We start from the raw sequence: 24,822 nt of genomic DNA on the forward strand, positions 1-24,822 counted from the left end.
CAGTTAATCGCAAAAGGTGACAGTTCCGAACTACTGACAGGCTGATATCGTCCGGCGAACTGCTAACCTGTGGGCCCCTTTAACTATCAGAACAGATTTAGGTAGATTCTAAATTGTATCATAAATGGATTTAGACACTTTAATGTTTGTGGATTAAAAGGTATAGTCAAGATCCCAAAAATGTATTTAATAAGATTTTAGACCATTTATATGTATAAGATTACAACTGAATATAATTATGTATTTACGGCATTGACTGTACCTATATTCTTCCATTACTTATGACGGCTTGTCGGCTTTAAAGGAAAATAAACAAGAGAAGTACAGATTTTCATTTATTTCAGTGATTACTGTTTACATATTAATAATAACATACGATACCTTAAACCTATTGATTCTAAAAAAATCATTTCCAATATCACCTTATCTAGTTATTAAATTTTGGATTGATCCATTAAAAATTACTGTTTAAGTTTATTCTTAGCTTAAAAATGTGATATTGACGATACAATGACGTAATAATGACATCTGATGATGTTATCAAAATATCATTGTCTCTTCATAATCACAAAACTCATTTAATCACACAAGGAAATCTTTGGTTTCACAATTAACTTAGATTACAATCAATAAATTAAAATAAACAATAACAACTTAGCGGAATATCGATATTTCGAGAATAGCTCCCATTCCACACAAATCATACATTAATTACAAACTTTGCCATCGAAAGGTAATCCCAAGTTCTTAATTTAAACTATGTAGTTTTATATAGACGATTACACTTCATTTTATTTAATTATGTCTAAGGTTAATTTTCTGAATTGCATTTTTAGTATAATTAGATTAACAAACAACTCTCTTGTTTCTTATTTAAACCTAGGTCTACTAATTACTTACTAAGCCTAAGTTAAGACTATCGTAGCTAAGAGAGAACTAAGTGATGAGATAGAAGGAGAACAGAAGGGAGATGTGGCTAAGAACGAGATAGCGTACGTATGAGAAATTGACTTAGGTTACAATTTGGTGGAGCATTATCTATTCCTGATATTCGTTGCTTCTACTTAGCACAATCTTAAAAAGATCATACATTTTTGTGTGTACATTTTTCTAATAACATTAGAGATGACGAGAAACCAACTTTATCTCAGTTGTTATTTATTTCGTTAAGTTCATTCACTGGTTTAAATTCTAGCTTCATTCATTCATCCAACACGCAAAAATACTGACCATTTTAAAGAGTTGTGGAAGCCCTAAGACAAATGAATCGTGAGCATGAATAATTATTGTCGGTGTTAGCATTTTCTTCGTATAAAAAATTCATTGACTGACTGATAGATGAGTGAAGCATCTAAACAAACTGGAATTACTCACAGCCAGAATGATTTCTCGTAATTCATTTCTAGATATGGTAAAGGGGTAAGATATTTTAAAATTTATAGACTTTTTAGTGTAAGGTTAGATTTTTATTTTTATACTAAATTATCTACAGTGCATAAGTTTTTAAACTTTTCTATTTTAATCAAAGTAGGATTTAGTTAATCCTTTTAATAAATGGAATAGATTAGTGCTACTTAGGACGAGGACACTGAGACGGTTCCTCCACTAACACTTTAAATAAATCCAGAGATTTTTTTAAAGCATTAGCTTTGAAAACATTCCAGGGTCTTCATCCGAGAAATCTTAAGAGATAATTTAGAAGAAGTTTATTTGGAAACTACGATAGTTTGCATTGAACGAATTAACTTTCAACGACTTAGGTAGATTATTTTCAATTTAATTTTGAATTATGCTATTCTAATCGAATGCTACGTTAAAATTGTAGACAAACCTAATGAAGGGAACGAAACAGTAAATTTGTAGAATATAAGAGCGATAAATAAAGAGGGGGTAAAGCCTAATAATATTGAATATGGTATTGAAAGTAGAATAGAAGATAGATCGCTAAGTTTAGATAATGGCACTGCAGAATGTACCCGTGTTCATAAAAAAGTATCCTAATTCAGCTTAATAATACTTCGGTTTCGAACAAGATTATGTTGTTTTTATTCATCAAAGTTACCTTACATTTAGTTTTCTTTCACTAATCTATATTTAAACACGATCTCATCACCTACACACCTTTTATTGCCAATTTTAACGATAACATTCCTAACGTGTGATGCGCCAACATTTATTAAGTTGTGACATGCGATGCCCTATAGATTTATTATTATATAATACATATTTTTAAATGCGAAAATTCATGAGCTCAGAGAATTATCACATTTAAATGTCGTTTTATGCTATGTTTCGATGGCAAAGTTTCGACGATCAGTTAAAAGTTGACATAAACATACGTGAAGTTTAGAATCCACAGCAATTCCATACAAATTAATGGAAGAGGAAGTTGCTTTGTTTTTGCATGGAACCGCTTGGGTTCTGACACTAAAGTAACCGATTCAACTCAAATAGCCATCGAAGCTATTCCCGATACCTTAGATTAAAATAAATTCTCAAATCATAATATACGAAAACAGAACACCACGGCTGTAGCACATTTAATTTTTGTTTATATTCTCATTACATTAACTTTCATTTATTAACCACCCCGTTAGCTCTACCGATTGATCCGCCCGAACATTCTATTACTAGAAATACAAAATTTAACGTATTTACAACCATTTTAAATTTAAAAGAAACATTCATAAGTACATCCTTAGCAGTCAAAATGTACACTCTTCTGAACAGACTAGAATGGTGAAAGAAAATTACGAACGAAATCGAATTCATCGAAAGGCTTTGGCCCGATGGTCTTTCGTGACATCCAAAACCTTGATTATCTTGAGCAACTCCCTTGTGATATTACACTCTTCATCCTTTATGTGTGTATATTTTAGAATCTGGTGATATTATAGTACCTATTTATGATTACATGATGACACACTTGCCTTTTTCGGCCCAGGGGTTGTTTTTCTTGTCGGGTGCGTGTATGAGGGGGTCGTTTTTCTCATTTTCCTCTACGTATTCCCTCATTCTGTAACAATGAATAAACATTCATTAAGCTAGAATAATATATGGTGATTTAGTAGTACATTGCGAGTATTAAAATAAGATGGATGTTTGTTCACAGTTGGAAGAAAACATCTTGTAAAAATACCAAGAAAAATTTTAGCTCCTTCCTACCGTTTAATATTACATAATATTAAGGAATTTTCAGTGACGTCATACGTGAGAAAATTATTTAAGAAACTTAAGAAAACTGTTAACATTAAAGAGCAGTTGGACAAAATGGTGAAACCTTATTTGAAATACAAATAGAAATGGTTTATTTGGTGTTAAATACAAGCTTAACCTATAATACAAATATCTAAATCTAATACAAGACACCAAAATGGATGCCACTCAGGACTAATGTCCTTAGCCATAATGGCACTAGTTTTCACCACAATGTCAAAGATTATTAAAGCCTTATTATGCTCTTTAATTTCAAATTAAGCATTTAATAAGTTACATAGTGCACTAAAGTCACAATGGAATTTTGCAATTGAACTTTCCTCGCTTTATACGAAGTCAGTATGAATGAAATCAATTATATCGAAAGTTTAATTAAATTAGTAGGTCCGCTTGAAAAGTTCTCAGCCCCCAAAGAAAACAGCCTTTTCACTAGTTGAGAGTCGCGGCGTTCCAATTAATCTCGTTCTTTTCAGGTATAATTTAATCTGTTACCGGTTGAATCGAATTGAGTTTAATAAGATATTGGCTTTGTTATTCTTGCATCAAGATTCAGAGTATAATAAGCCTGTCATAATACCGTTACCTAATATTTTTATTGACATAAGTATATTTAAAAGTACCTATATATTATGTATGTTTCTAATATTAAGTAGAGATAAATAACAATGATTCAGTAAAATAAAGGGTTTCGGAATAAAAGATTAAAAGTTGGAAAGTCGGTTTTTACTAAATATATAAGTTTCTACGCCGATTATATTTATATCTATGTAGGTAAACATTGTAGAGCATAAACTTTGCGATAAGTTTCCATTTTTCATATTCGGAACAGATAAAAAAATGCGCGAAGAACGCGCCAGCTGTCTATAGTTTATTAATCACAAAACGGTGTACCTTGTACAATTCAAAACCAAAGAAGTTTCACAACGAACTGCTTTCAAGAAAATTATTACCTCTAGCGGCACACCATACAAAAAAAAATAATTATTAGAAAACAGAATTTAATTTGTTTCGTTGTAAATTCGAACAAACCAAAACAAAAGCAACCCTAGCTGTTCCAGTGTTCCATTTAATAACGATTTAAATTTCATCGGTGGTAATTTGTATCGGTATTAAAATTGTGGGTCGCTAGGATAAATCCGCACAAGTAAATGGAAAATAAAGAGGCTGTTTACCCTCAAAATATCCGCCGGTTTATACCGAAAGTTGGACTGTTATCGTAAATTACGTCTACGTATGACTTCCATTTTAAACTTCCCCATTCTTCGGAGGTTGAACGGAGCAGTTTTTGGATAACTGCGAGTGAAATAGTTTTATGCGTGATAGTAACGGTTTTACGATTTTAGTGAAACGTCTGAAGTAGTATAAATTTTATGAATTTGTTAATTTTGTTTTGTTGCGTTGTCTCCATTCCATGTATTCGTAAATTATCGAAATTGAACTGTACAGTATGGCCCAAAACCTAGTTGATAAATAATTTTTAGGGTCATTTTTCTTACACTACTTTTTAGACACGTAGGTATTACCTACACGTCTTTTACAAAATGTCATTAAAAATTAAAACTACGATGATTTAAAAATAAATCAAAACGTGTTGTCTTTCACTTGTTCTCTTTTATGTTTGATAAGTTTGCATTTAAACGTTATCAACAATATGCAGATAAAAAAGAAGTTTGAAGGAGACAGTCGGACACGGAGGAAACAGTCGAGTACGTTTGTATGGAGAAATAACCACACCTGTTGGTTCTTAAAGTCGAAAATCCAACAACGCTTTATAAAAAGCGCCACTGCTGTCGTGTGAATACATACATGGTTATCCATTTGTGTCATTCAAACGCTTTTTTAACGCGCGTTGAAAAAGCTGTCGTGCTAATGGGGCCTTAGACTAATATTATTAGTCCACGAACTGTCAAATCGTATGGGTTACCATTACAATACACTAATAATATTAGACTAATATCGTTCGAGAAATGGACCGCAGGGAAATTTGCTCTTATTGTGAATAAGATAAGAGCAAAGTTCCTTGTTGCGTCACATCGTAGGTTTACACAAATTAGAAGCAATGAAAACCCAAAATTAATATCAATCTTAATATTAATTTGTTTTAATGCGCTTATAAATTTATTCTAAACAAAGTCTTTACATTGTTGGTGTGTGCGAGCGGGACATTGTTATAATACGAGCATAGCGCTGTCTCGCTTACTCACCCGGATAACCGTGTAAAGTGCTTCCCGCCGTTTTACGAGTCGATAATTCTCGGACGGTCGTAAATTTATTTTTGATGTAAACATTAATAAATGTTGAGTGTCTAGTTACTGAATTGATGTTTATATGAAAAAAATGGAATCCGATTTACTTAGCATTAGAAATATGGTAAACAAAGAAAGAAACTTGCAGTACCTACCTATGTTTATCTAAATTTAAATGCAGACTTACCTATACTACCACAGGAACTTCATAATTAATGTCTTAGGTAAATTATTTAGCTGTGAAATAAGTTCCCTACCTAGGTTTTTCGAAAGGAACTATTGCAGTAACTATGATAAGTAATGATAACCTTAAAAAATTAATTAATTAAAAAATTAAAAACACGACTGCTGAATTTTAAAGCGAACTGAAAAGCTAAAAATAATGTTAATATGTTAGTTACATAAGGGGTCATGCACATTTATGACCGTGACTGTAGGTAGGTACGTGTACATTTAATTTCAATTATAGTCGGGGGACCTTCATTTACCTACTGCATTCTTTCATTCAAAAGGTCCCCCGACTGCAATCGAAATTAAATGCACACGTACCTACCTACAGTCACGGTCATAAATGTGCATGACCCCTTATGTAACTAACATATTAACATTATTTTTAGCTTTTCAGTTCGCTTTAAAATTCAGCAGTCGTGTTTTTAATTTTTTAATTAATTTATTTTATTTTACACATTTTAGTTACAAAACGAACTAAAACTATTATTTATAAAGATTATCCGGGCATTTAGTATGTCCACAAAGTTCTCTTTATGTGGATATTAGCTCCTGGGACTGAGACCTTTTAATTAAACTCACCGGTCCGGAATACCGGCGTCTTTTCTGTTGATAATATGTGGATGTGTTCACGATATGGGACATTTGACATTTTCCGATATAGCTTCTTAAAAAGAAGTAGAAGTCGTTTTAACATGTCCAAGAGGGTTTGAAGGTCCACAGTAAAGACTCATAACTTTAACTCCCACTAAAAAGTTATTGACTCAATTACCTTCGATGCGACTTTAGCAGGACGCACATGGCCCTAGGCTAAAATAGCACGTTGCTAGCAACAAATCGAACAACAATCATATGCGTCAGATTGCATTTCATTATTCAGTCTACGCGACGCTAATATCTTTATGTGGCTGTAATTACTACCTACTTACAAATGATGAATTCGCCAATATACTTAGGTAAGTAGCCCCGACAGACTAGATGCTGAGGGCCGAGCTTTGCGTATAGCCGAACGCCCAAAACGTTCAAGAGAAGCACGCTTCTACGCGAGGCTGAAAGCCATGCTGCGGGACTTTAGCGGTAAAACACAGAACTATTGTACCATGTGTCAAAATACGTAAACTGAAGACCGAGCTCTACGTAAGGCCCACGGGTGCAATTTCTTTAAATGTCTGACCGAGTTCCACGAGTACCAAACTCCCGCAGGTCGGTCTTCGGCGTCGCGTGGAATCGCGCCTTCCTAATTAAGACACTAGGGGAAATTGAGGATAGCGCATGTACCTGTCGAACGCTCCGGACCTTCGGCTTTACGCGGAGTTCGGTCTACGGGCTTCGCTTTAGACACTTGTAACATTGCATTGTTCTGTGTTTAAATACTAAAGGTACGCCTTTCTCGGACGCTTCGGGCATTCAGCCCTATACGAGGTTCACGGCTTTCGGCCTTCGTATTTAGATACTTGTATTATTGTCTATATTATGGTACTTTGTTGTTGTTTGAATACTAAAGACGCGCCTTTTTCGGACGATTCGGACCATTGGCTTTTTATTGTTATAAAAGGGGAGATTGCAGCTATACTAGGGGAAATTGCAGTAAGTGAGTTCCACCTGTCAGACGATCCTGACCTTCGACCCTAGCCCAGCTCGGACTTTGGCCTGCGCATCTAGACACTTGTTCTATTGGTCTGTGTTTGAACACAACACTCTCGCAGCTCGGCCTTTGGCCTTCACAATTAAGATATTACTTAGGGAAAAGTTGCGAAAAGCGCGCGATCTGGCCCTTGGACCCTACGCGGAGCTCACATATCGGCTTTTGAATTTAGAAAAATGTCTACTACTAGTTATTTAGGTTAGGAATGAATAAAGGAAGGGGCGCCACTACTAAAATCCATCACAATCTCGGGCTCTACCGCAAAATAAGAATATCAAAATTTTGCTATCACTCTTGCATATTCGGCAGAACAATGCAGTATCCCTATTATGAAAATTAGTTTAGTACTTACTAGAGTTAAGAAAAAATGATCGAAGTTGGTAGGTACCTACCTACGCACGTGTTAAAACAAAACCAATCTGTTTCGCAGGCGGGTTAAGTAGGTTTAGTAGGCACGGATAATTTTATTCACAAGGAATATAAGAATCCAATAAGCCAGAAATTATTCGAAGCCCATCGCTTAAATAGAAGTTCACACGTTTAGATTTCAATAGTGCGATTTAGAACATGTTTGTATTTAGTTCCTGTATTTACCTTAGGTATACCATATGATTTATATATATTTTTATGATCAGCGGTAAAAACCCTTTCATTTTATAGCTCAATAAATAAGATAGAAGGATTTATTTTTCTTAGCACATTTTGTGAATCCTTATTCTACCAAAATAAGACTTGAACGCGTATGTTGCATATATATTTTAAATCGTCTTTTAAAGCTCTTTATTTTGAGGCCCCACTCGATAGGTTTGCAAATTTTTTTTTTCTAATCATCACGCAATATCATGTATTATGTCCGCCATATTGATTTTATTATGACGTCACATAGCCTATGTTAGTCGGGATGACGTAAGGATTCTAATGATATATCATTTATCTAAATCGGTTAAGGCATTCAGAAGTTATGGTGGAATAAAGAAACTCACATACAAACATGAACCCTGAAAACAATACACTCTTTTTGTTTGGGCAGTCGTGTAATTAGTCGGGATGACGTAAGGATTCTAATGATATATCATTTATCTAAATCGGTTAAGGCATTCAGAAGTTATGGTGGAATAAAGAAACTCACATACAAACATGAACCCTGAAAACAATACACTCTTTTTGTTTGGGCAGTCGTGTAAAAAAGGAGTGTCCAGGTTTTTAAAAGGTTAAAAACGCGCATTTAAAACTCCTGGATTTGCCGGCGTCCACAGGCTGCTTATCAGGGTATTAGCTAGTTTGCCACAACATGGTTTAAAAAATCTTGCAGCAACACAGTCTGCCGCAGCGCTGTGCTGCTATGCTGTTGCCAAATCGAATGTTACCTCTACGTATAAGTATAACTAAATAAGTACCTAAGTAATCGACATTGGGCCGTATTTTTTTCTGTAAATTTATGTTTCTATAAATATTAAAAATCTACGCTACTTTGTAAATAAAGCCGCTCGCGGATGTTAAAGATTTTCATTATGTTTACCTACTTGAAAAGAGACGCGAAAATGGGAAGGAAATACCTTAAATTGCAAAAACAAAGCGACAATAAAGGATGAGTAATGTTTGGAAAATTGTATAGAACCTCCCTTATTTGTTTTACGAGTATGGATACGAACATAAATATGTGGTGGGACTGTTAGCGATTAAGTACCTACAGACAAGGAATTTCATTTCTGTGCTACTCTGTTTTGACATTTTGCTGGGACATCAGTTTAGCCGCGACGACGACCAGTGAAACCTGTGGCGAAACGTCGGTAAATAAATGTAATAAAATAAATTCGCGATAGACCCGTCTATAAATGTGAGTTAATATGTACTTTAATTAACCATAGCTATGCCCCTACGTTTGACTTTTTTCGATTTAAGCTTAGAAAAAATTTAGAAGTGGAAAAATTACTGATTTGAGTGAGACTTGAGATCTCCTCTCCTCTGGATCTAGTTTTTTTGATTATATAGTAAAAAATTATGAGCGAAAAACAGATTTCATAGAAATTTTTAAATGTTCCTAACTCTTATAATTACTAAAAATTCGATAAAAACCAAACGTAGGGGCATATCAGAATCTGTTGTTGTTATGCAACAAATTGTGTCGAAATATTTTCAATAATGTTAATATTCAGAGAGGAAAATGAAGACTACGTTTGATGAAAAAGGGCGCAGGTCCTCCACTTTCGTCTTAACTCTTAAGGTGACCGTCCATTTCCAACGACAGCAGCACTACCATTCATTTTACTGTGGAAATTGACCTGCTGCCGTATTCGAACTTCATGATATTTACAAGAGACTACACGTACTAGATCCATTCTAGATACGTTATAGTTTAGATATCAACTAGCTCTCTTTTGCAGTGCAATTCGGGCAACCATCAATGTCACTTTTACGTTAGATAACGTAAGATATCTATTAGATGTGAATTGGATCTCTAAGTCATATCCTGAGGAAATCGTTCAAGTATCTCCAGAATCGCGCAAATGTAAAATTTGACAGGTTAGATCTTATACATATCGTTATCGTATCTTGGTGATGTCTAAAAGATATCTAATAGATGTCTATTTCAAAATCCGAATCGGGCCCAATAACACCAACGCGTACTTATTACTAGTAGTGCAGCTGCGGTCAGAACTGGAATGTTACCCTTAGGTACTTTTTGTATTGTTTATTGTTCAAACCGATAACAAGTGTATGTAAGAAGGGCAGCAAATCCCGTAAATTGTCCAAACAAATCTACATTAAATTCGAAATAATGTTTAGCAAAGGGTATGATCCTTTGTTTGTGTGTAAAAGATGGGGTTACACTGCGAGCGATGTTAATATTAGTTGATTTAAGAATAATAATAATATTTTCACCACACCAGCTCGGAAAGGCTTACTTTGCACTTCAAAAACTGAAAGCAAAGTTGCATTTTATTCACATGTGAGGCAAAATAATCAAATTTAAATTTTGAGTTGTTATCTTAAGTTTGCTGCTAGAATTGACTTTTAAATGATGATTTTGGATGATAAATATTTAATAACATTCATTTGGATTTGATTTGGTTTAATTTTGTATAATATTTTACATTTAATATTTGCTTCGGGTTGGTGTGGTGAAAAATTTTGTGTTTCACTCGGGGGCAAATTTTGTTTAACCCTCGTGCTTTGAAACGCTCAAGATTCCATTTTTCGAACCATTCGCTACGCTCGTGGTTCAATTTGGAATCTTTCGCTTGCTCGGGTATCAATTTGAGCACGAGCGGTTAAACAACAACTTTGCCTCCTTGTAAAACAAATAACTATTATTTGAAAAGAACCTTGTTAAGAGAAATCAATATCCTGTGGCCCCACACTAGGATATGCCTGTGACGTGGTAGCGTGGTAAGTACCTATAAATAACACTGAACTGCGTATGCTATTAAAATCGTTGCAAACTCTTCTTGGTCTAGCGCTATCTTTTTTTGGTTAGTTTATACTTGTAGTAACTGCAACTCTTGCTAAGTTTGTAAGCTACAAGTTTTGTTTTTGACCCAATTGTTGACTGGCAGAGAATGCGATATCATGAGAAAGTCAAACCGATATTAACCACACCATGCAGTGATCGATTCTAAACGACATTTCATGAAATTATCAAAATCTATCTGGCCACGACATATGCATTTTTACTGACAAGTTTGTGCGAAGTTAGCGTTGCCAGAGTCACTATTCAGAATCAGAATCAGATTATTTATTTGCTTTTCACATATAAATACATGCAAATATATATATAATAGTACATCATCCAATAACACACGACCAGCCTGTCCCGCCACAACTCAGGCCGCGCCCTCTCACGTTCCCCGGCTTTGATAAATTATTCAACAAGGGATCGGATCCCGACACACCTTTCCCTAACAATAATACACAAATCTGGGATACAGCCCGAAATTATTTTTGACACAGGTAATTTATTGTATCTGTTACCACACTGGGCAGTGTGTGATGGTCGGCCACAGATCTAAACTCTGACCTTGCTAAGTTTGCACAACCTTGGAAGTAAGAACGTATACGTAATATATCTCTTTAGCAAAATACTTGACGTAGCACTTGGTATGAAAACTAAGCGTGGTCCCTAGAATGACGCTTACGTTTAAAAATATAGGTAGAGTCGGACCAAAAATGTCTGTAGCGGATTCGATAGCCCACGCAGTGCAAGTATCATTTATACGTCATAATTTCATAGATAGACGTCTGACTTTCAATCCGGAGGTCGCGGGTTCAAATCCTGGCTCGTACCAATGAGTTTTTCGGAACTTATGTACGAAATATCATTTGATATTTACCACTAGCTTTTCGGTGAAGGAAAACATCGTGAGGAAACCTGCATACATCTGCGAAGAAATTCAAAGGTATATGTGAAGTCCCCAATCCGCATTGGGCTAGCGTGGGGACTATAGCCCAAGCCCTCTCGCGCATGAGAGGAGGCCTGTGCTCAGCAGTGGGACGTATATAGACTGAAATGATGATGATGATGAATTTCATAGAAGTTTGACGTTTAAAATAACACTTGCACTGCGTGGGCTATGAAATCCGCTACAGACTATTCTTGGTCTCGCTCTAGAGGACATTTCATAAGTGAAGTGCAAAAGAGACAAGCAAAACAATTTAAAAAGTCACCACTTTTGAGATTCTATAGCGGCCTGGCGGTAGGCTTGTATTGAATGTATCAAAACATAAAATTACTGGACTGGAAAATGAGAAAAAAATGCATTCAGATAATACGATAGGTGATTATATTTTGGATTATGCTGGTCCAAATGTAAGTAAACACTATACACTGAGAGAAAAATCATCACCAGGAATTAAAAAACAGTTCTGTACTGGGGGAAAAAATGAAGTTTTAGTACGACGTTTCACTATTTCTGTAAAGTTTATATATTTCTACAAACACTTCAGTAATCCCAAATATAATTTCAACAAACAGATAATAGAAATTACAAAAACTAATAGAAATTGCAAAAGTCAATTTGTTCCTATTAGTTAACTCTCCTTGCCCCGGATTAAGTTTATTTTTGTAATTCTAAGTGTATTTTTGTTGTACTTTTCTCTCAGTGTAGTACGTAAGAGAGGAATAACGGTACATACTAAAGGTAAATAATATATGCTATCACATATTAATTCTGGATTCAATACTTCCAATGATACTTGACATTATGATTGTCGTGGCGCTTTTGGACGTTGATAAGATGATAAGCAATCTTGTATCGTAAACTAGGGAGACTTTAAATTGCGGGGAAACATTGATCAACAAATTTTGAGAAATAGGGAATTGACTTTTAAACGCTAGCTTATTAACACTTCTATAATGCAAATCTCATCATCCTAAATAGAAATACATGATGGAAGCGTAAACCATAAGGGTCTCTATTGTTTCCCATAAAGTTTTAAGTCATAATGTATTGTTTGTCCGCATTTTCGTTGGGCATATTCTGTTCAAAAACGCGTAACTTTTCAGGATTGCCATAAAAAAACGTAACCTAACCTTACCTATCCATAGGATAACCTTAAGAAAACCCTAAAAATTTAACGGTTTCAGTTTTAGGACTAATGATAATATGACAAGCAATATATTATGATTTGAAACTTTATGTGAAACCCCCGTGAACCAATTCCTTATAGTTTAAAAATATTTCCACGCGATTCAAAGTAACCCCCAGTTAACCATGAATTTTAGATCTGTGGAGCACGGAATACGGAATGAATGGAGTACGGAAACACCCAAATTGAAACAGAAAAAAGGTTTTATGGGAAAAAGTTAGGCTATTAATCTTAATTTGAAATCAATCAAACGTTTTTGTATCAGTTTTGTTCGTTTCGTGTTGTTTTAGTTAAGTTGGCTTGATGGTTGCCAAGTATATTTGGAATTTTATAAGTGACTTGCTAAATTTACGTTTTAGGATTGGGGCGCTTTGCGATTAATGATTACCTGGATTTTAATCCTATTTGGTAAGGTTTATTTGGTAAGGGCATTTATTTGCATGTTTATGATTGATATTTGCTCCTGAGTTACGGATGTTATCTATGTATCTAAGTACATAAGTATTTATCCATTTATGTATGTTATATCGTATACTGCCGCCTTAAGAAAAAAAAACCATAACTGACAAAAAGTAAGTTTCGAGAAAAAGCCAAAAAACTTTGCACTCCTGTTCAAATAGGTTAAATTCAAAGTACAAAGTTGAAACTTTTGTTTATGAACAAAGTAATTGTGTAGAATTTTTATGCGTTGTAAATTATTCGATATCTATTTATTTAAATAAGTTATTTAGAAAAAATAGTTACTGCCTCGTGATATAAATAAAATAAAAATATCTTTACTAACATTAAATGACATAAGTGTGTACTTATGGTTTTTGTGTTAGTTTTGCACTACGATGTCTAAGAAATAAAAACACAAGTACACAGTTGTGCTTATGTTACTGACCGATCTCGAAGCTGAAAAAGCACAATTGGGTACTTTATGTTTTTTTTTGCTTAGTTAACGTTATCAAATTATGATTTATCTCGTTAAAGGAGTTCTTAAAAATACGATAAATGCTTCATAATTATTTATTTAAAGAAAACAAATGAGATATTTTTAGAGATATTTGATTAATAATACAATATAAAAACTAATAAAATGCACAATTAACTTGCACTACCTAAGTAAAAATGCTATTAGGGATCTTTAAAATGTCATGAACATGATGTAATACAAAATTGAAATGAGGTACAAGTAGATTGTACTAAGTACTAGTCCTTAATTTATTGAGATGCTGCTGATGTTTGTGGCTAGACATTACTTTCTTGAATGTCACATCTGGCCATAAGAAGCAACCGACTGCTCCTGGACGACTGCCGCATCGTTAAGGTGATAGTCCATTTCCAACGACAGCTGCAATACTGTTTATTTTACTATGGAAATTGACAATGACAGCGACGCGTTCAGTACCGGTAGTGCAGCTACGGTTAGAAATAGAATGTGTTACCATTAGTAATCTGATAACCAAAACAAAAAAAACGCACCCACAGCCAAGAAGCAAGCACAAACAGCCTTTGCGTTCTAGAATAAAATATGGTTAGAATTAGAATGTTAGATACAGCTCAAACACTCAGAAAATTATCAATTTTATTTCACTATAACAAAACTTGCAATCATAAAAATAACAACAAAGCGATACTCATGAAACAAACATAATGAAAAATAAATAGTTGGGAAATGCCTGTTTCATGAACAAGCATGCCATTAGGCGGTGTATCCCATACTAAAATTAAGCCATGTGCCAATGTAAAACTGTAAGTGTTATTTTGCAACATACATAAAGCTCGGTGGTGCCGGAGTGATCACACATAGGACCGAAACTTTAAGCCACGTTATTTTAAGCCATTGTACCTTAAATTCGTGGTTAGGGTTATAATATGTTTTAATCTCAATAGACAAGTTACTTAACACCAATATAAATAAAGAGATAATGTTAATTCCAGATACGCATATGTATACATTTGAATACGCGCGCCAAGCCTTAACGTAGGTACCTACTAGAATGACCGTGACAAATATACCTAAAGTTATTCAAAAATATAGGCAAAATCTGGAATACGCAACGAGATGAGTAACGTAACATGGATATAAGTATACTTACAAATAATTTTTGACACTTATTACAATCACGTATACACATTAACACTTCTAATATTTTTTGAAGTAGGCACAGGGGTAATTAATACGTGCGTCGTACGCGCAACCTCTTCCGAAGGAAAGTAACCAGGAGTGAACCGGCCAAAATCTGTCCTTATAGGGGACCGGAGGGGGACTACCTACTAGCCTGATAATGCATAACTGACCACAACGTTTAATAAATAAAGCACAAGTTTACTTTTTTGCAACCGACAATAAGCAGATAAAGCATAAGGAAGAGTCATACGAGATAGAAAAAACATAACGTGCAACTTATGTTTTTTCAGATTCCCAGAGTTATGACTAATAATTATTTTATACTAACAAGTATGAACACTTCTGTCAACTTATGGGTTTTTTACATAGAAATTTTGTAGAAAACCAATATTATGGTTTTTCTTCTTGTGAAATAATTGTTTGGCTCAAATTCAAGACAAAGGAAAAAAACACAAGTCGTCAATTTAGTACTTTTCTGTCTATGAATATATACTTATGCTTTTTCTTTCTCAAAAAGGCAGTAACTTTACCAAAATGGTGTGTAGTTATGCTTGTCTAAATCGTGACCTGTTACAGATAAAGAAATAACTGCTAGATAGAAAAATCACATTTTTCTTCCTGATTTCGAGGGTATCAATAACTCAATTTCGCAAAAATTGTCACTTATGGTTTTTTTTCTTAAGGCGGCAGTATAGTTCAAGCTTTGCTTAGTTACGGCTAGGTCGGTCTGTGTTAAATAGTCCCCAAATATTCATTTATTCATTATCAGTTATTACCTAGATGAATCGCTTTATTTTTTGCTGATGTTAGACCTGTTATCCCCTAGTTACAAAGATAATTATTATATCTACTTTTGAAGATAGAGAAAAAATGATCCTAAAATTACTAAAATATAAGCTCCATATAATTACTATTTTAAAAGAGTTACCCGAGAGACAGCCATGGCAACCAGGTGCCCATAAAAGCTGATTTATTTGGTTACCTAATAAAAATAATTATAAAAGATTTTCATTTCGTTTTCAATTATCAACCGTCCCGTAATCCGTATTTTTAATTTAGCCACAAAACAAATCATTCCGAAATCTGCTTTAAAAAAGTTATCATTTTATCATGAAAAATATATTAATCCTAATATCCATTCGCAAAATGATTAATGTCGTACTGAGCCGCGCGATCTTAGGAAGCGTATTCTGATTTTACAATATGAAATTGATTTGATATATTTTGATATGCGTCGCGCTTGTGCTCATGGATTAGGTCAAGAGAGACGCAATAAAATATGTATCGTTTCATATTTAAGGTTTCTGAATGCGCCACGAGGATGAGCGAATATATTATCGAAATTTTCTTTAGAAGAAAAAAAAGTAAAGTTTAGGTGACCGCGCTTTGTTGACTAAGATTGATGTCATTTAGCTGATTATTATCGGTCCTATAGTCAAACAATAGGCTTTAAAAAAGATCCGTATAATAAAATAATAGCCAAATATTTGTGGGACAAACACAAATCAACCTAGCCCCAAATTGCTTGCTTGTAGCAAAGACATATGTAACTTCGTATAAGATGAATAAAGTCTAAGGAAAAAACGTGCGTTGGAAATCAAGAAAAAGTCATTCTCGGATAGATGGCGCACGCACCTCTGGCCTATGCTCGGCTAGATGGCGTTGACGACACCGTTTCATATTTAACAATTTTAACACAGATATCAGTGAATGAACATGGGTCAAAATGATATAAAAATAATAAAATCATTTAACCATTTATATTCATTTTTTTGATAACTTTACACGTGTTTATTTTGAGTTATAGTCGTGTGTCGATAGTTGGCAGTAAATTTACAGTGACTACAACATTTACTATGACAGGACCCCTCTATACTATCTATTCTTTTTGCTTGTAGGTACCATAACTTATACATAAAGATAAATATGTACAATTGTAAATATAATATACCATTCATAACTCAGGAAGTTCAGGAACAAAATATTCGTGATAAACGCACAAATAAAGCATAACTCACGTTAGTTCGGGCCGTGACCGGGCCAGAGCTTCCAGCGCTTACTTTTCTATAACACGGGTGATCACGTGATGCTTTCTATAGAAAACGATGTGCCGGAAGCACCGGCCCGGACACGGCCCAGTCTAACGTGAGTCATCCTTAAATTCCCTTACCTGGATTCGAACCCGGGCACAGAATAAATAATAGTACTAGGTACAGAAGACTCACTCTCTAACAAAACGCGTCTGTCACGATCAGCACAGATATGGCCGCTAGGTGGCGACAGCGCCACGCGCGTCTTATGGCAAACCCCAAAATTGGGGCGGAACGGATGTACTTTTAGCTACCTGTAGCAAAGCGACGGAATCGCGGAGTGAGCCAAGCCTGACCCGGGACAGGTCACTATCGACTAGGCTAGTAGGCCTAGTCGATAAAAGGTAGGTAATAAAAATTTTATGTTACTGAAACAAATTCAGTATTTTGAGTTTACACAATAATCTAATCTAACCTCGAGCTTGTATACAATACTAAAGCGTGCTAATTACATCACTACTACTACTAATTACTGTGTAGTTCAATTAGGGGCCAATTTATAAACGTTACTCGTTAACGAGCCTCGAACACGCAATTTGCCGAACGTGTGTTTTTAGACATAGGTATAGTTGGTAGCTTCCTAATAGAGTCTATTGTTAAGTAAAACCGCTCGTGCCACGTGCCACAATCACCTTAATTACAACTCATATGGAAATTGCAATAAGATTCAAAATGAACTACTGACTTTGACCCGTGTTCTTTCACTGATATGTGTTAAAATTGTTAAATATCAAACGGTGTCGTCAACGCCATTTAGTAATAGGCCAAAGGTGTTTTTTCCTTAGACTTTACCTATCTTATATGGAGTTACATATATCTTTGGTGAAATATAACCTCATATTCAATTTAAAACCAGTTGGTGCGTGCATAATACATAGATGGTGCTTGGAAATCAAAGCGAATTTGACGTATAAATATACGGGCAGTAATTTGAAACAATACCTCGCGGCTACAATACCTGTCAGTTACGTTAATTAATTATTTCATCAACTATACCGAGTGGGCCCGAAGTGCCCGGAAAACTTACCACATTTCGATGCTTAAGGGCCACATGCATCATCCTACTAGCCCGGGGTTAAGCGGTTAAACCGTTAACCCAGTGTCAAATTGTACTGGTAATCATGGCAACTCCAGGTTTAACCGGTTAACTCCGATTTGGTGGAATGGTGCAAGTGGCACTTAGTGGGATAAAAAAAACCGGGCAAGTGCGAGTAGGACTCTCGCACGAAGGGTTCCGTACCATAATACAAAAAAATACCAAAAGAAAAACGGTCACCCATCCAAGTACTGACCACTCCCGACGTTGCTTAACTTTGGTCAAAAATCACGTTTGTTGTATGGGAGCCCCACTTAAATCTTTATTTTATTCAGTTTTTAGTATTTGTTGTTATAGCGGCAACAGAAATACATCATCTGTGAAAATTTCAACTGTCTAGCTATCACGGTTCGTGAGATACAGCCTGGTGACAGACAGACGGACAGACGGACGGACAGCGAAGTCTTAGTAATAGGGTCCCTTTTTAGGGTTCCGTACCCAAAGGGTACAACGGGACCCTATTACTAAGACTTCGCTGTCCGTCCGTCCGTCCGTCCGTAGACAGTTGAAATTTTCACAGATGATGTATTTCTGTTGCCGCTATAACAACAAATACTAAAAAAAGAATAAAATAAAGATTTAAATGGGGCTCCCATACAACAAACGTGATTTTTGATCAAAGTTAAGCAACGTCGGGCGTGGTCAGTACTTGGATGGGTGACCGTTTTTATTTTGCATTATTGGTACGGAACCCTTTACGCGCGAGTCCGACTCGCACTTGCCCGGTTTTATCCTTTGGGTGCGGAACCCTAAAAAATAGGACGATTCCGCAAAAATGCTGATGTTATATTTAGTAAGGAGATATTTTATCTTAATCAGAACTCATAAGAATCTATCCACTAAACGCCCATACGAACATAAGATGGCCATAAGACCTTCATTTTCTCATTCCGTCCCTTTGGGGCAAAACAAGCGATAAAATTTGCATTCAAGTCGAAATTATTATATCAAAAGTTGTATAATAACATTCTAAGGACAGTCTTACTCGTACATTACACTGTAATATGACCAGAAAGCCGATTCTGTTTTCTGTTTTGACATGATTTTGATACGAGCTTGAGATAGCGTCCGCCGCTGCACGAATCAGAGTAAGCCGTTATAGGATGACTCACGCTAGAAAGGTCCGGATCCGGACCGGACCGATGCGTCCGGCACTTTTTTTTCTATAGAAAACGTCACGTGATCACCATCACAAGTAATGGCTCCTCTACACGATGGGCCAACGCTGGCCACTCCAAGGGACGCAGCCATGCGGTAGAATGAGATAGCAATATCACTTGCTCCCTCTAACGCATAAATGCGTCCCTTGGAGTGGCCGGCGTTGGCCCGTCGTGTAGAGGAGCCATAATATAAGGGCTTTTTCATTTTAACTAGTACCACAGAATAAATAATCACTCTAACAAAACGCGTCTGTTACGATCAGGACAGATATGGCCGCTACAGCGACAGCGCCACGCGCGGCTGGCTAGCCACCAAAATTGGTGTGGAACGGATGTACTTTTAGCTACCTGTAGCAAAGCGACGAAATCGCGGAGTGAGCCATACGCCTCGCCTGCTAGTACTTTAAAGCGAAGTCGTGTTTCAGTAACGTCTAACCGTAACATTATTCCTGACAACATGTATGGGGTTTGACATTGACCGAGAGTTTTGTGACGATTGCTAACCGGCGGTTAATGGTACACAGTTACGTGAAAATACCCATAAAACTAAGTGTCGAAAGCCACAGCCCGCACCCGGACTGTTTGATTTTGCATGAGCCATCCTTAACGCTGATTGGTTCTCACGAAATGTAATCAACTAATCTGAGGGCCTACCGCGAACCACGTTCGAAGTGTTGTCTCCCTGTCACACTTATGTAAGAATTTACAATTGCGACTGAGAGACACTACTCAATATCGTATCAAAATAATGAAAACATTATCAAATGATTAAACAAGAATCGTCTACCGGCTTACAATGTACACAAAAATGAAATTGCTACTTCTAAACTTTGCCCTAGAGGCCGCTATGGTTCTGCCGCAAACAGATAAGTAACATATACCGGGTGTGGCCTACAGCGGCCGGGTGTGTTACAACATGAGCAAATAATTAAAACATAGATTGTACTCCTCAAACGGTGACACTTTTGTTCTACAACTTTTAAAAATTATGAATTATTTAGAATCCCTATTTTTCATACAAATAAATATTATCTTCAATGGACGCCATCGCCATGCCATATCATTGTGGTTGACGTTGCTTGTCATGCCTTAAACAAAACAAAATTCGCAGTACATTGCGTCTTACAATAAACTTTAAAGTGTATTAAAAATCAAACCACAAGTTATTTTTAAAAGTCGCTGAACAAATGTTAGTTAATATGAGGAGTACAGCCTACAGTTTAATTTTTTGCTCATATTACAGGCCACACCCGGTATTTCAGGGGTTCCCAAACTGTGTGCCGCGGCGACCTGGGACAGCGTAGACAGTAGAGAAGGACGCAGTGAGGCAAATCCTCCTCAACATGTTTTGTTACCTATCTATATCGAATAGCCGAGCTATAGTTAGGGCAGGCGTGGCTCACTCCGCGATTTCGTCGATTTGCTACAGGTAGCTAAAAGGACATTCGTTCCACCCCAATTTTGGGGAAAGCCATAAGCCGTACGTGGCGCTGTCGCCACCTAGCGGCCATATCTGCGCTGATCGTGACAGACGCGTTTTGTTAGAGTGTGAGTCTTCTGTACCTAGTACTATTATTTGTTCTGTGTTAGGGTTCAATTTTAAACGTGCAAGTGCGCCGCGGACCGCATAAGATGAACCAGAATTATTTTATTAGGTAAGTTTGGGGACTTTATAATGTTATTTCATAGAGGCATGCTTGGAATAATAAGTTGTTTTGTATATGAAGTTATTGTTTGGTTCGACTGATATTAACCATTTGAATTGAAAGTTATTTTTGTGCAGATAAATTTATTAGAAAAACTCATTCTAATCAAACAGAATTCATGCTGTGGTGGGAATTATTATTTTAAATAATTTATTCGTAATAAATTGTCTGTTCGTATTATCGAAGTGCGATCTGAAGGCACTGTTTACAAAGGGGTCATCCATTAATTACGTCACACGAATTTCTAGGTTTTTTGACCCCTCCCCACTCCTTGTCACATTTGGTCACATTTGGCAAACCCCTCCCCCCTAGTGTGACGTCACATTTTTTCTACGAAATCGCCAAATTGAATTAAGTAAGTACCTAAGTATTATTAATATTTTATCAAAATATTTTTGACGATATAAATATTAGTAATTTTATAACCCAAAACTGCTTAGGAAAGAAAATTAAAAGAATAAAAACGATTATCGTTTTAAAAACTTTTTATTTAAATGTACAGCGAATAAAATAATTTTAAAAAAATTTCGGTTACTGATGAAGTTAAAGTGACGTCACAAAGTTTGTATCTCCCCCCTCCCCCATGTCACAATATGTCACATTTTCTTGACGCCCTCCCTCCTCCTAAACGTGTGATGTAATTAATGAATGACCCCAAAGAGCTAATGAAGAAAATTAATTTTGTTCCGAAAATGTAAATTAATTGGATTAGAATTTGCATACTTAGGGCTCATTTAGATGGTGCGCGAACTCGCATGAGATTCTAGTCACATTTCGGACCATTGAGGTTACATTCAGCCGGCCGATCAAATAACGCAATGTAATGGCTCCTCTACACGATGGGCCAGCGCCGGCCACTCCAAGGAACTCATTTATGCGTTAGAGTGTTAGAGGAAGCAAGTGATATTGCTATCTCATTCTACCACATGGCGGCGTCCCTTGGAGTGGCCGGCGTTGGCCCATCGTGTAGAGGAGCCATAATGAATCTCGCATGCGAATTCTCGCATCGTCTAAATGAGCCCTTATGATCATACTCGCAATACTGTCAGGGTCAGGATTACGTAGTTAAGTGTGTCACATAATTATAATTGGGTTAGCAAATAGGTGTTCGAAACCACAATGCCGGGTTTGACCTCAAATCTCTCCACTGCCATCTCTCTAAAATACTCTAAATAAATTATAAACTAATAACATTAACCTAAATAGCGCGCCGTCACTCAAACTTTCCAAACTTTGAACCAATTTCCTAAAAGCAAAAGAAGCAAAATTAGTGCCATATTGACGTCACTAATAGGCCCACCCCCTGTCACTGGGTGACAGATAACACAATGCACAGATACACCACAATATAACTAATATTCATAGGGTCTAAGTATACGGATAAGTGGTACAAGGGTAAGTTAGTGTGGGCGACGGGACTCTATTATTACCCATCAAGTTTGAAGTCTTAATTTACAGCCACTTATATCACGAAAAGCACTGAAGGCCGTGTATTTTTCCCATTTTCATTCATTGATATCTTACGGGACGTTAATATGGGGAAATTCCACGGATTCAAAGCGAGTCTTGATACTTCAAAAACGGGCGGTTCGATTACTAGCTGGAGTCCAAGCCAGACATTCGTGTAAGGAACTATTCAAGCAAATTGGCATAATGACACATTACTCACTTTACATATTTCAAGTATTAATGTTTGTAAGAAATAATTTGGCAATGTTCAAACGTGTCGAGGTTGCGGGCAAACAGCTCCGATCCACGGGGAGACTACGCACAGTGCCGCGTCGCATGGCACTTTCAGTCAAAAATCCGAGGGTGATTGGACCAACGTACTATGAACGTCTACCTGCAAAATTGCGAACTGAACCATCTGACGAAACATTTGAACGCCAATTGAGACTCTTTTTATTGGATAATCCATTATATTCTGTAAAGGAATATATGGAAATGACATGTATCTAATATAATAAATTGAATGTAGTTAATTTTTTATGAGACCTGTATTTCATTTATTTTATTCTATTTTAATTTGACGATCCTTATGAGATATCCGTGCTTATCTTAGCCATATTGACATTGTTTTTAATTTTTTATATTATTTGACATTGTTAATAATTTAGTTAATTGATTGCTAATAATGGTTTTTAAATTGTGTATTGCTTGACATTTGTATAGTTATAATCAATTGTTATTTCCCTACTTGACGATCATAATATAAATTCGTATAGATTAGTGTAAAATTATTTATATTGTAATTTTATATTATGAAATAAATAAATCTAAATCTAAATCTATTGTTTGTCCGCATTTTCGTTAGCCATAATTTGGTTTTTCTCAGAGACGTGTATTTTTTTTCGAAATTCCATGAAACAAAACCTAACCTAACCTATATACAGGACAACCTTACGAAAATCCTGAAAAGTTAACGGTTTCAGAATTATGACTAATTTTAATCTGACAATCATTATGACTTTCAATAACTTGTGAAACAAAGGGATCCGGTGACTGACCTTCACACTGAGGCCTGTCTACCTCAATCGACACTTAAAGCTCAAAAACATACTGCCAATTGTTAAGCCAAGTCATAAAATATTACCGTATCAAATTTGATTATTTCAGAAGCAGTGGCGGCGAGATACTAGGGGCGGCAAATTTTGACAAAAAAATCGCTGACGGTAACAAGGAATAACTCAAAATGTTGTCAATATGATGGGTGCTGAGAAAGGGGCGGCTACAGGGCCTGGGCCCAGGGCGGCAAAAACTGCAAATCCGCCACAAAAGTTTTAAAAGTACGACATTTCGTAAGCTACATTTTCGTGGAATGACCAATAGTGACAAAAGTCCTCTGCCACTTATGAGACCTCCTTTATTTGTCGAATACACATACATGACTTGATTGATTACCGAAACGCGACACGGCAGCCTGAAAAGAAGAGATATACCACCCACCAAAATTTTTAATAATTATTCATCCTTCGACTTAAAATCGCTTTCCTTATAATGGAAAATTTGACGGCGCGAGCATTAATAATTCACAGACACCTTTTTATCATAATGGTGTATCTGGTGGAGGTGTTATTTAATCGGTGGCAGGGGGTAGACGGTAGGGGGTTGTTTTTTGGGTCAGTTATTCCGAAGAAGTGCTCGCAATATGGTGATGACATGTTATTGCTGTATTATACTGGCAGGGCTGGGATACGCATAAATTTTGTTTTTCTTCGACAAAAACCAGTTAACCTACTTACGGGGCACGAAGTTTTGTAGTTATGTAAGTAATAGAATTCCGTTTTTATGTAAACTGAGACATATAATAAGCAATTAAATAACATGTGCATTATGAGGGGAGTTGTTTACGTTCGCATTGGCCATTTTAAGGAGTCCGTAGAATATTCACAGGTAACTGATCTTGCTAATGCATAAAGAGATTCAGTTAAGGAAAAAGATAACCGATAGAACACAAAATATTAAAGGCTAAGCGAACAAGAAGTGCCCCCAATTACGGATTTGGTCATTCTTTCAGGTGGTGTACTGGCAGGTCTTAAGAACACTCTATGCTTAATATCAGTCCTCGATCTTCTTTTGTTTTCGAGTTAAGATTGCAAGACTTGGTAAAGATTGCAAGATTTGCAAGATTTGATAATGTAAAATAAGTAATCAGCGTATCATTGAAAGTGTCATGTTTTGTAAAAGAAATTCTTTGTGACCGGCAAAGTGGATGTGGATGCGGTCCAATACG

General features: G+C 35.9%; 1 protein-coding gene across 2 annotated transcripts in view; it reads right to left on the reverse strand.

Annotated features, from left to right (window-relative positions):
- Positions 1 to 322: 322 nt before the first annotated feature.
- The window catches only part of LOC134667205 (guanine nucleotide-binding protein subunit gamma-e), a 103,137-nt gene continuing 78,637 nt past the window's right edge, over positions 323 to 24,822 (reverse strand). For both annotated transcript variants that reach the window (XM_063524531.1, XM_063524530.1), the window contains exon 4: positions 323 to 3,016. In XM_063524531.1, the coding sequence (XP_063380601.1) occupies positions 2,911 to 3,016 (106 nt within the window). In that variant the 3' untranslated portion in view covers positions 323 to 2,910. The remainder of the gene's footprint in view (positions 3,017 to 24,822) is intronic.

Source organism: Cydia fagiglandana, chromosome 9 (genome assembly GCF_963556715.1).
Source record: "Cydia fagiglandana chromosome 9, ilCydFagi1.1, whole genome shotgun sequence".
Classification (NCBI taxonomy): Eukaryota; Metazoa; Arthropoda; class Insecta; order Lepidoptera; family Tortricidae; genus Cydia; species Cydia fagiglandana.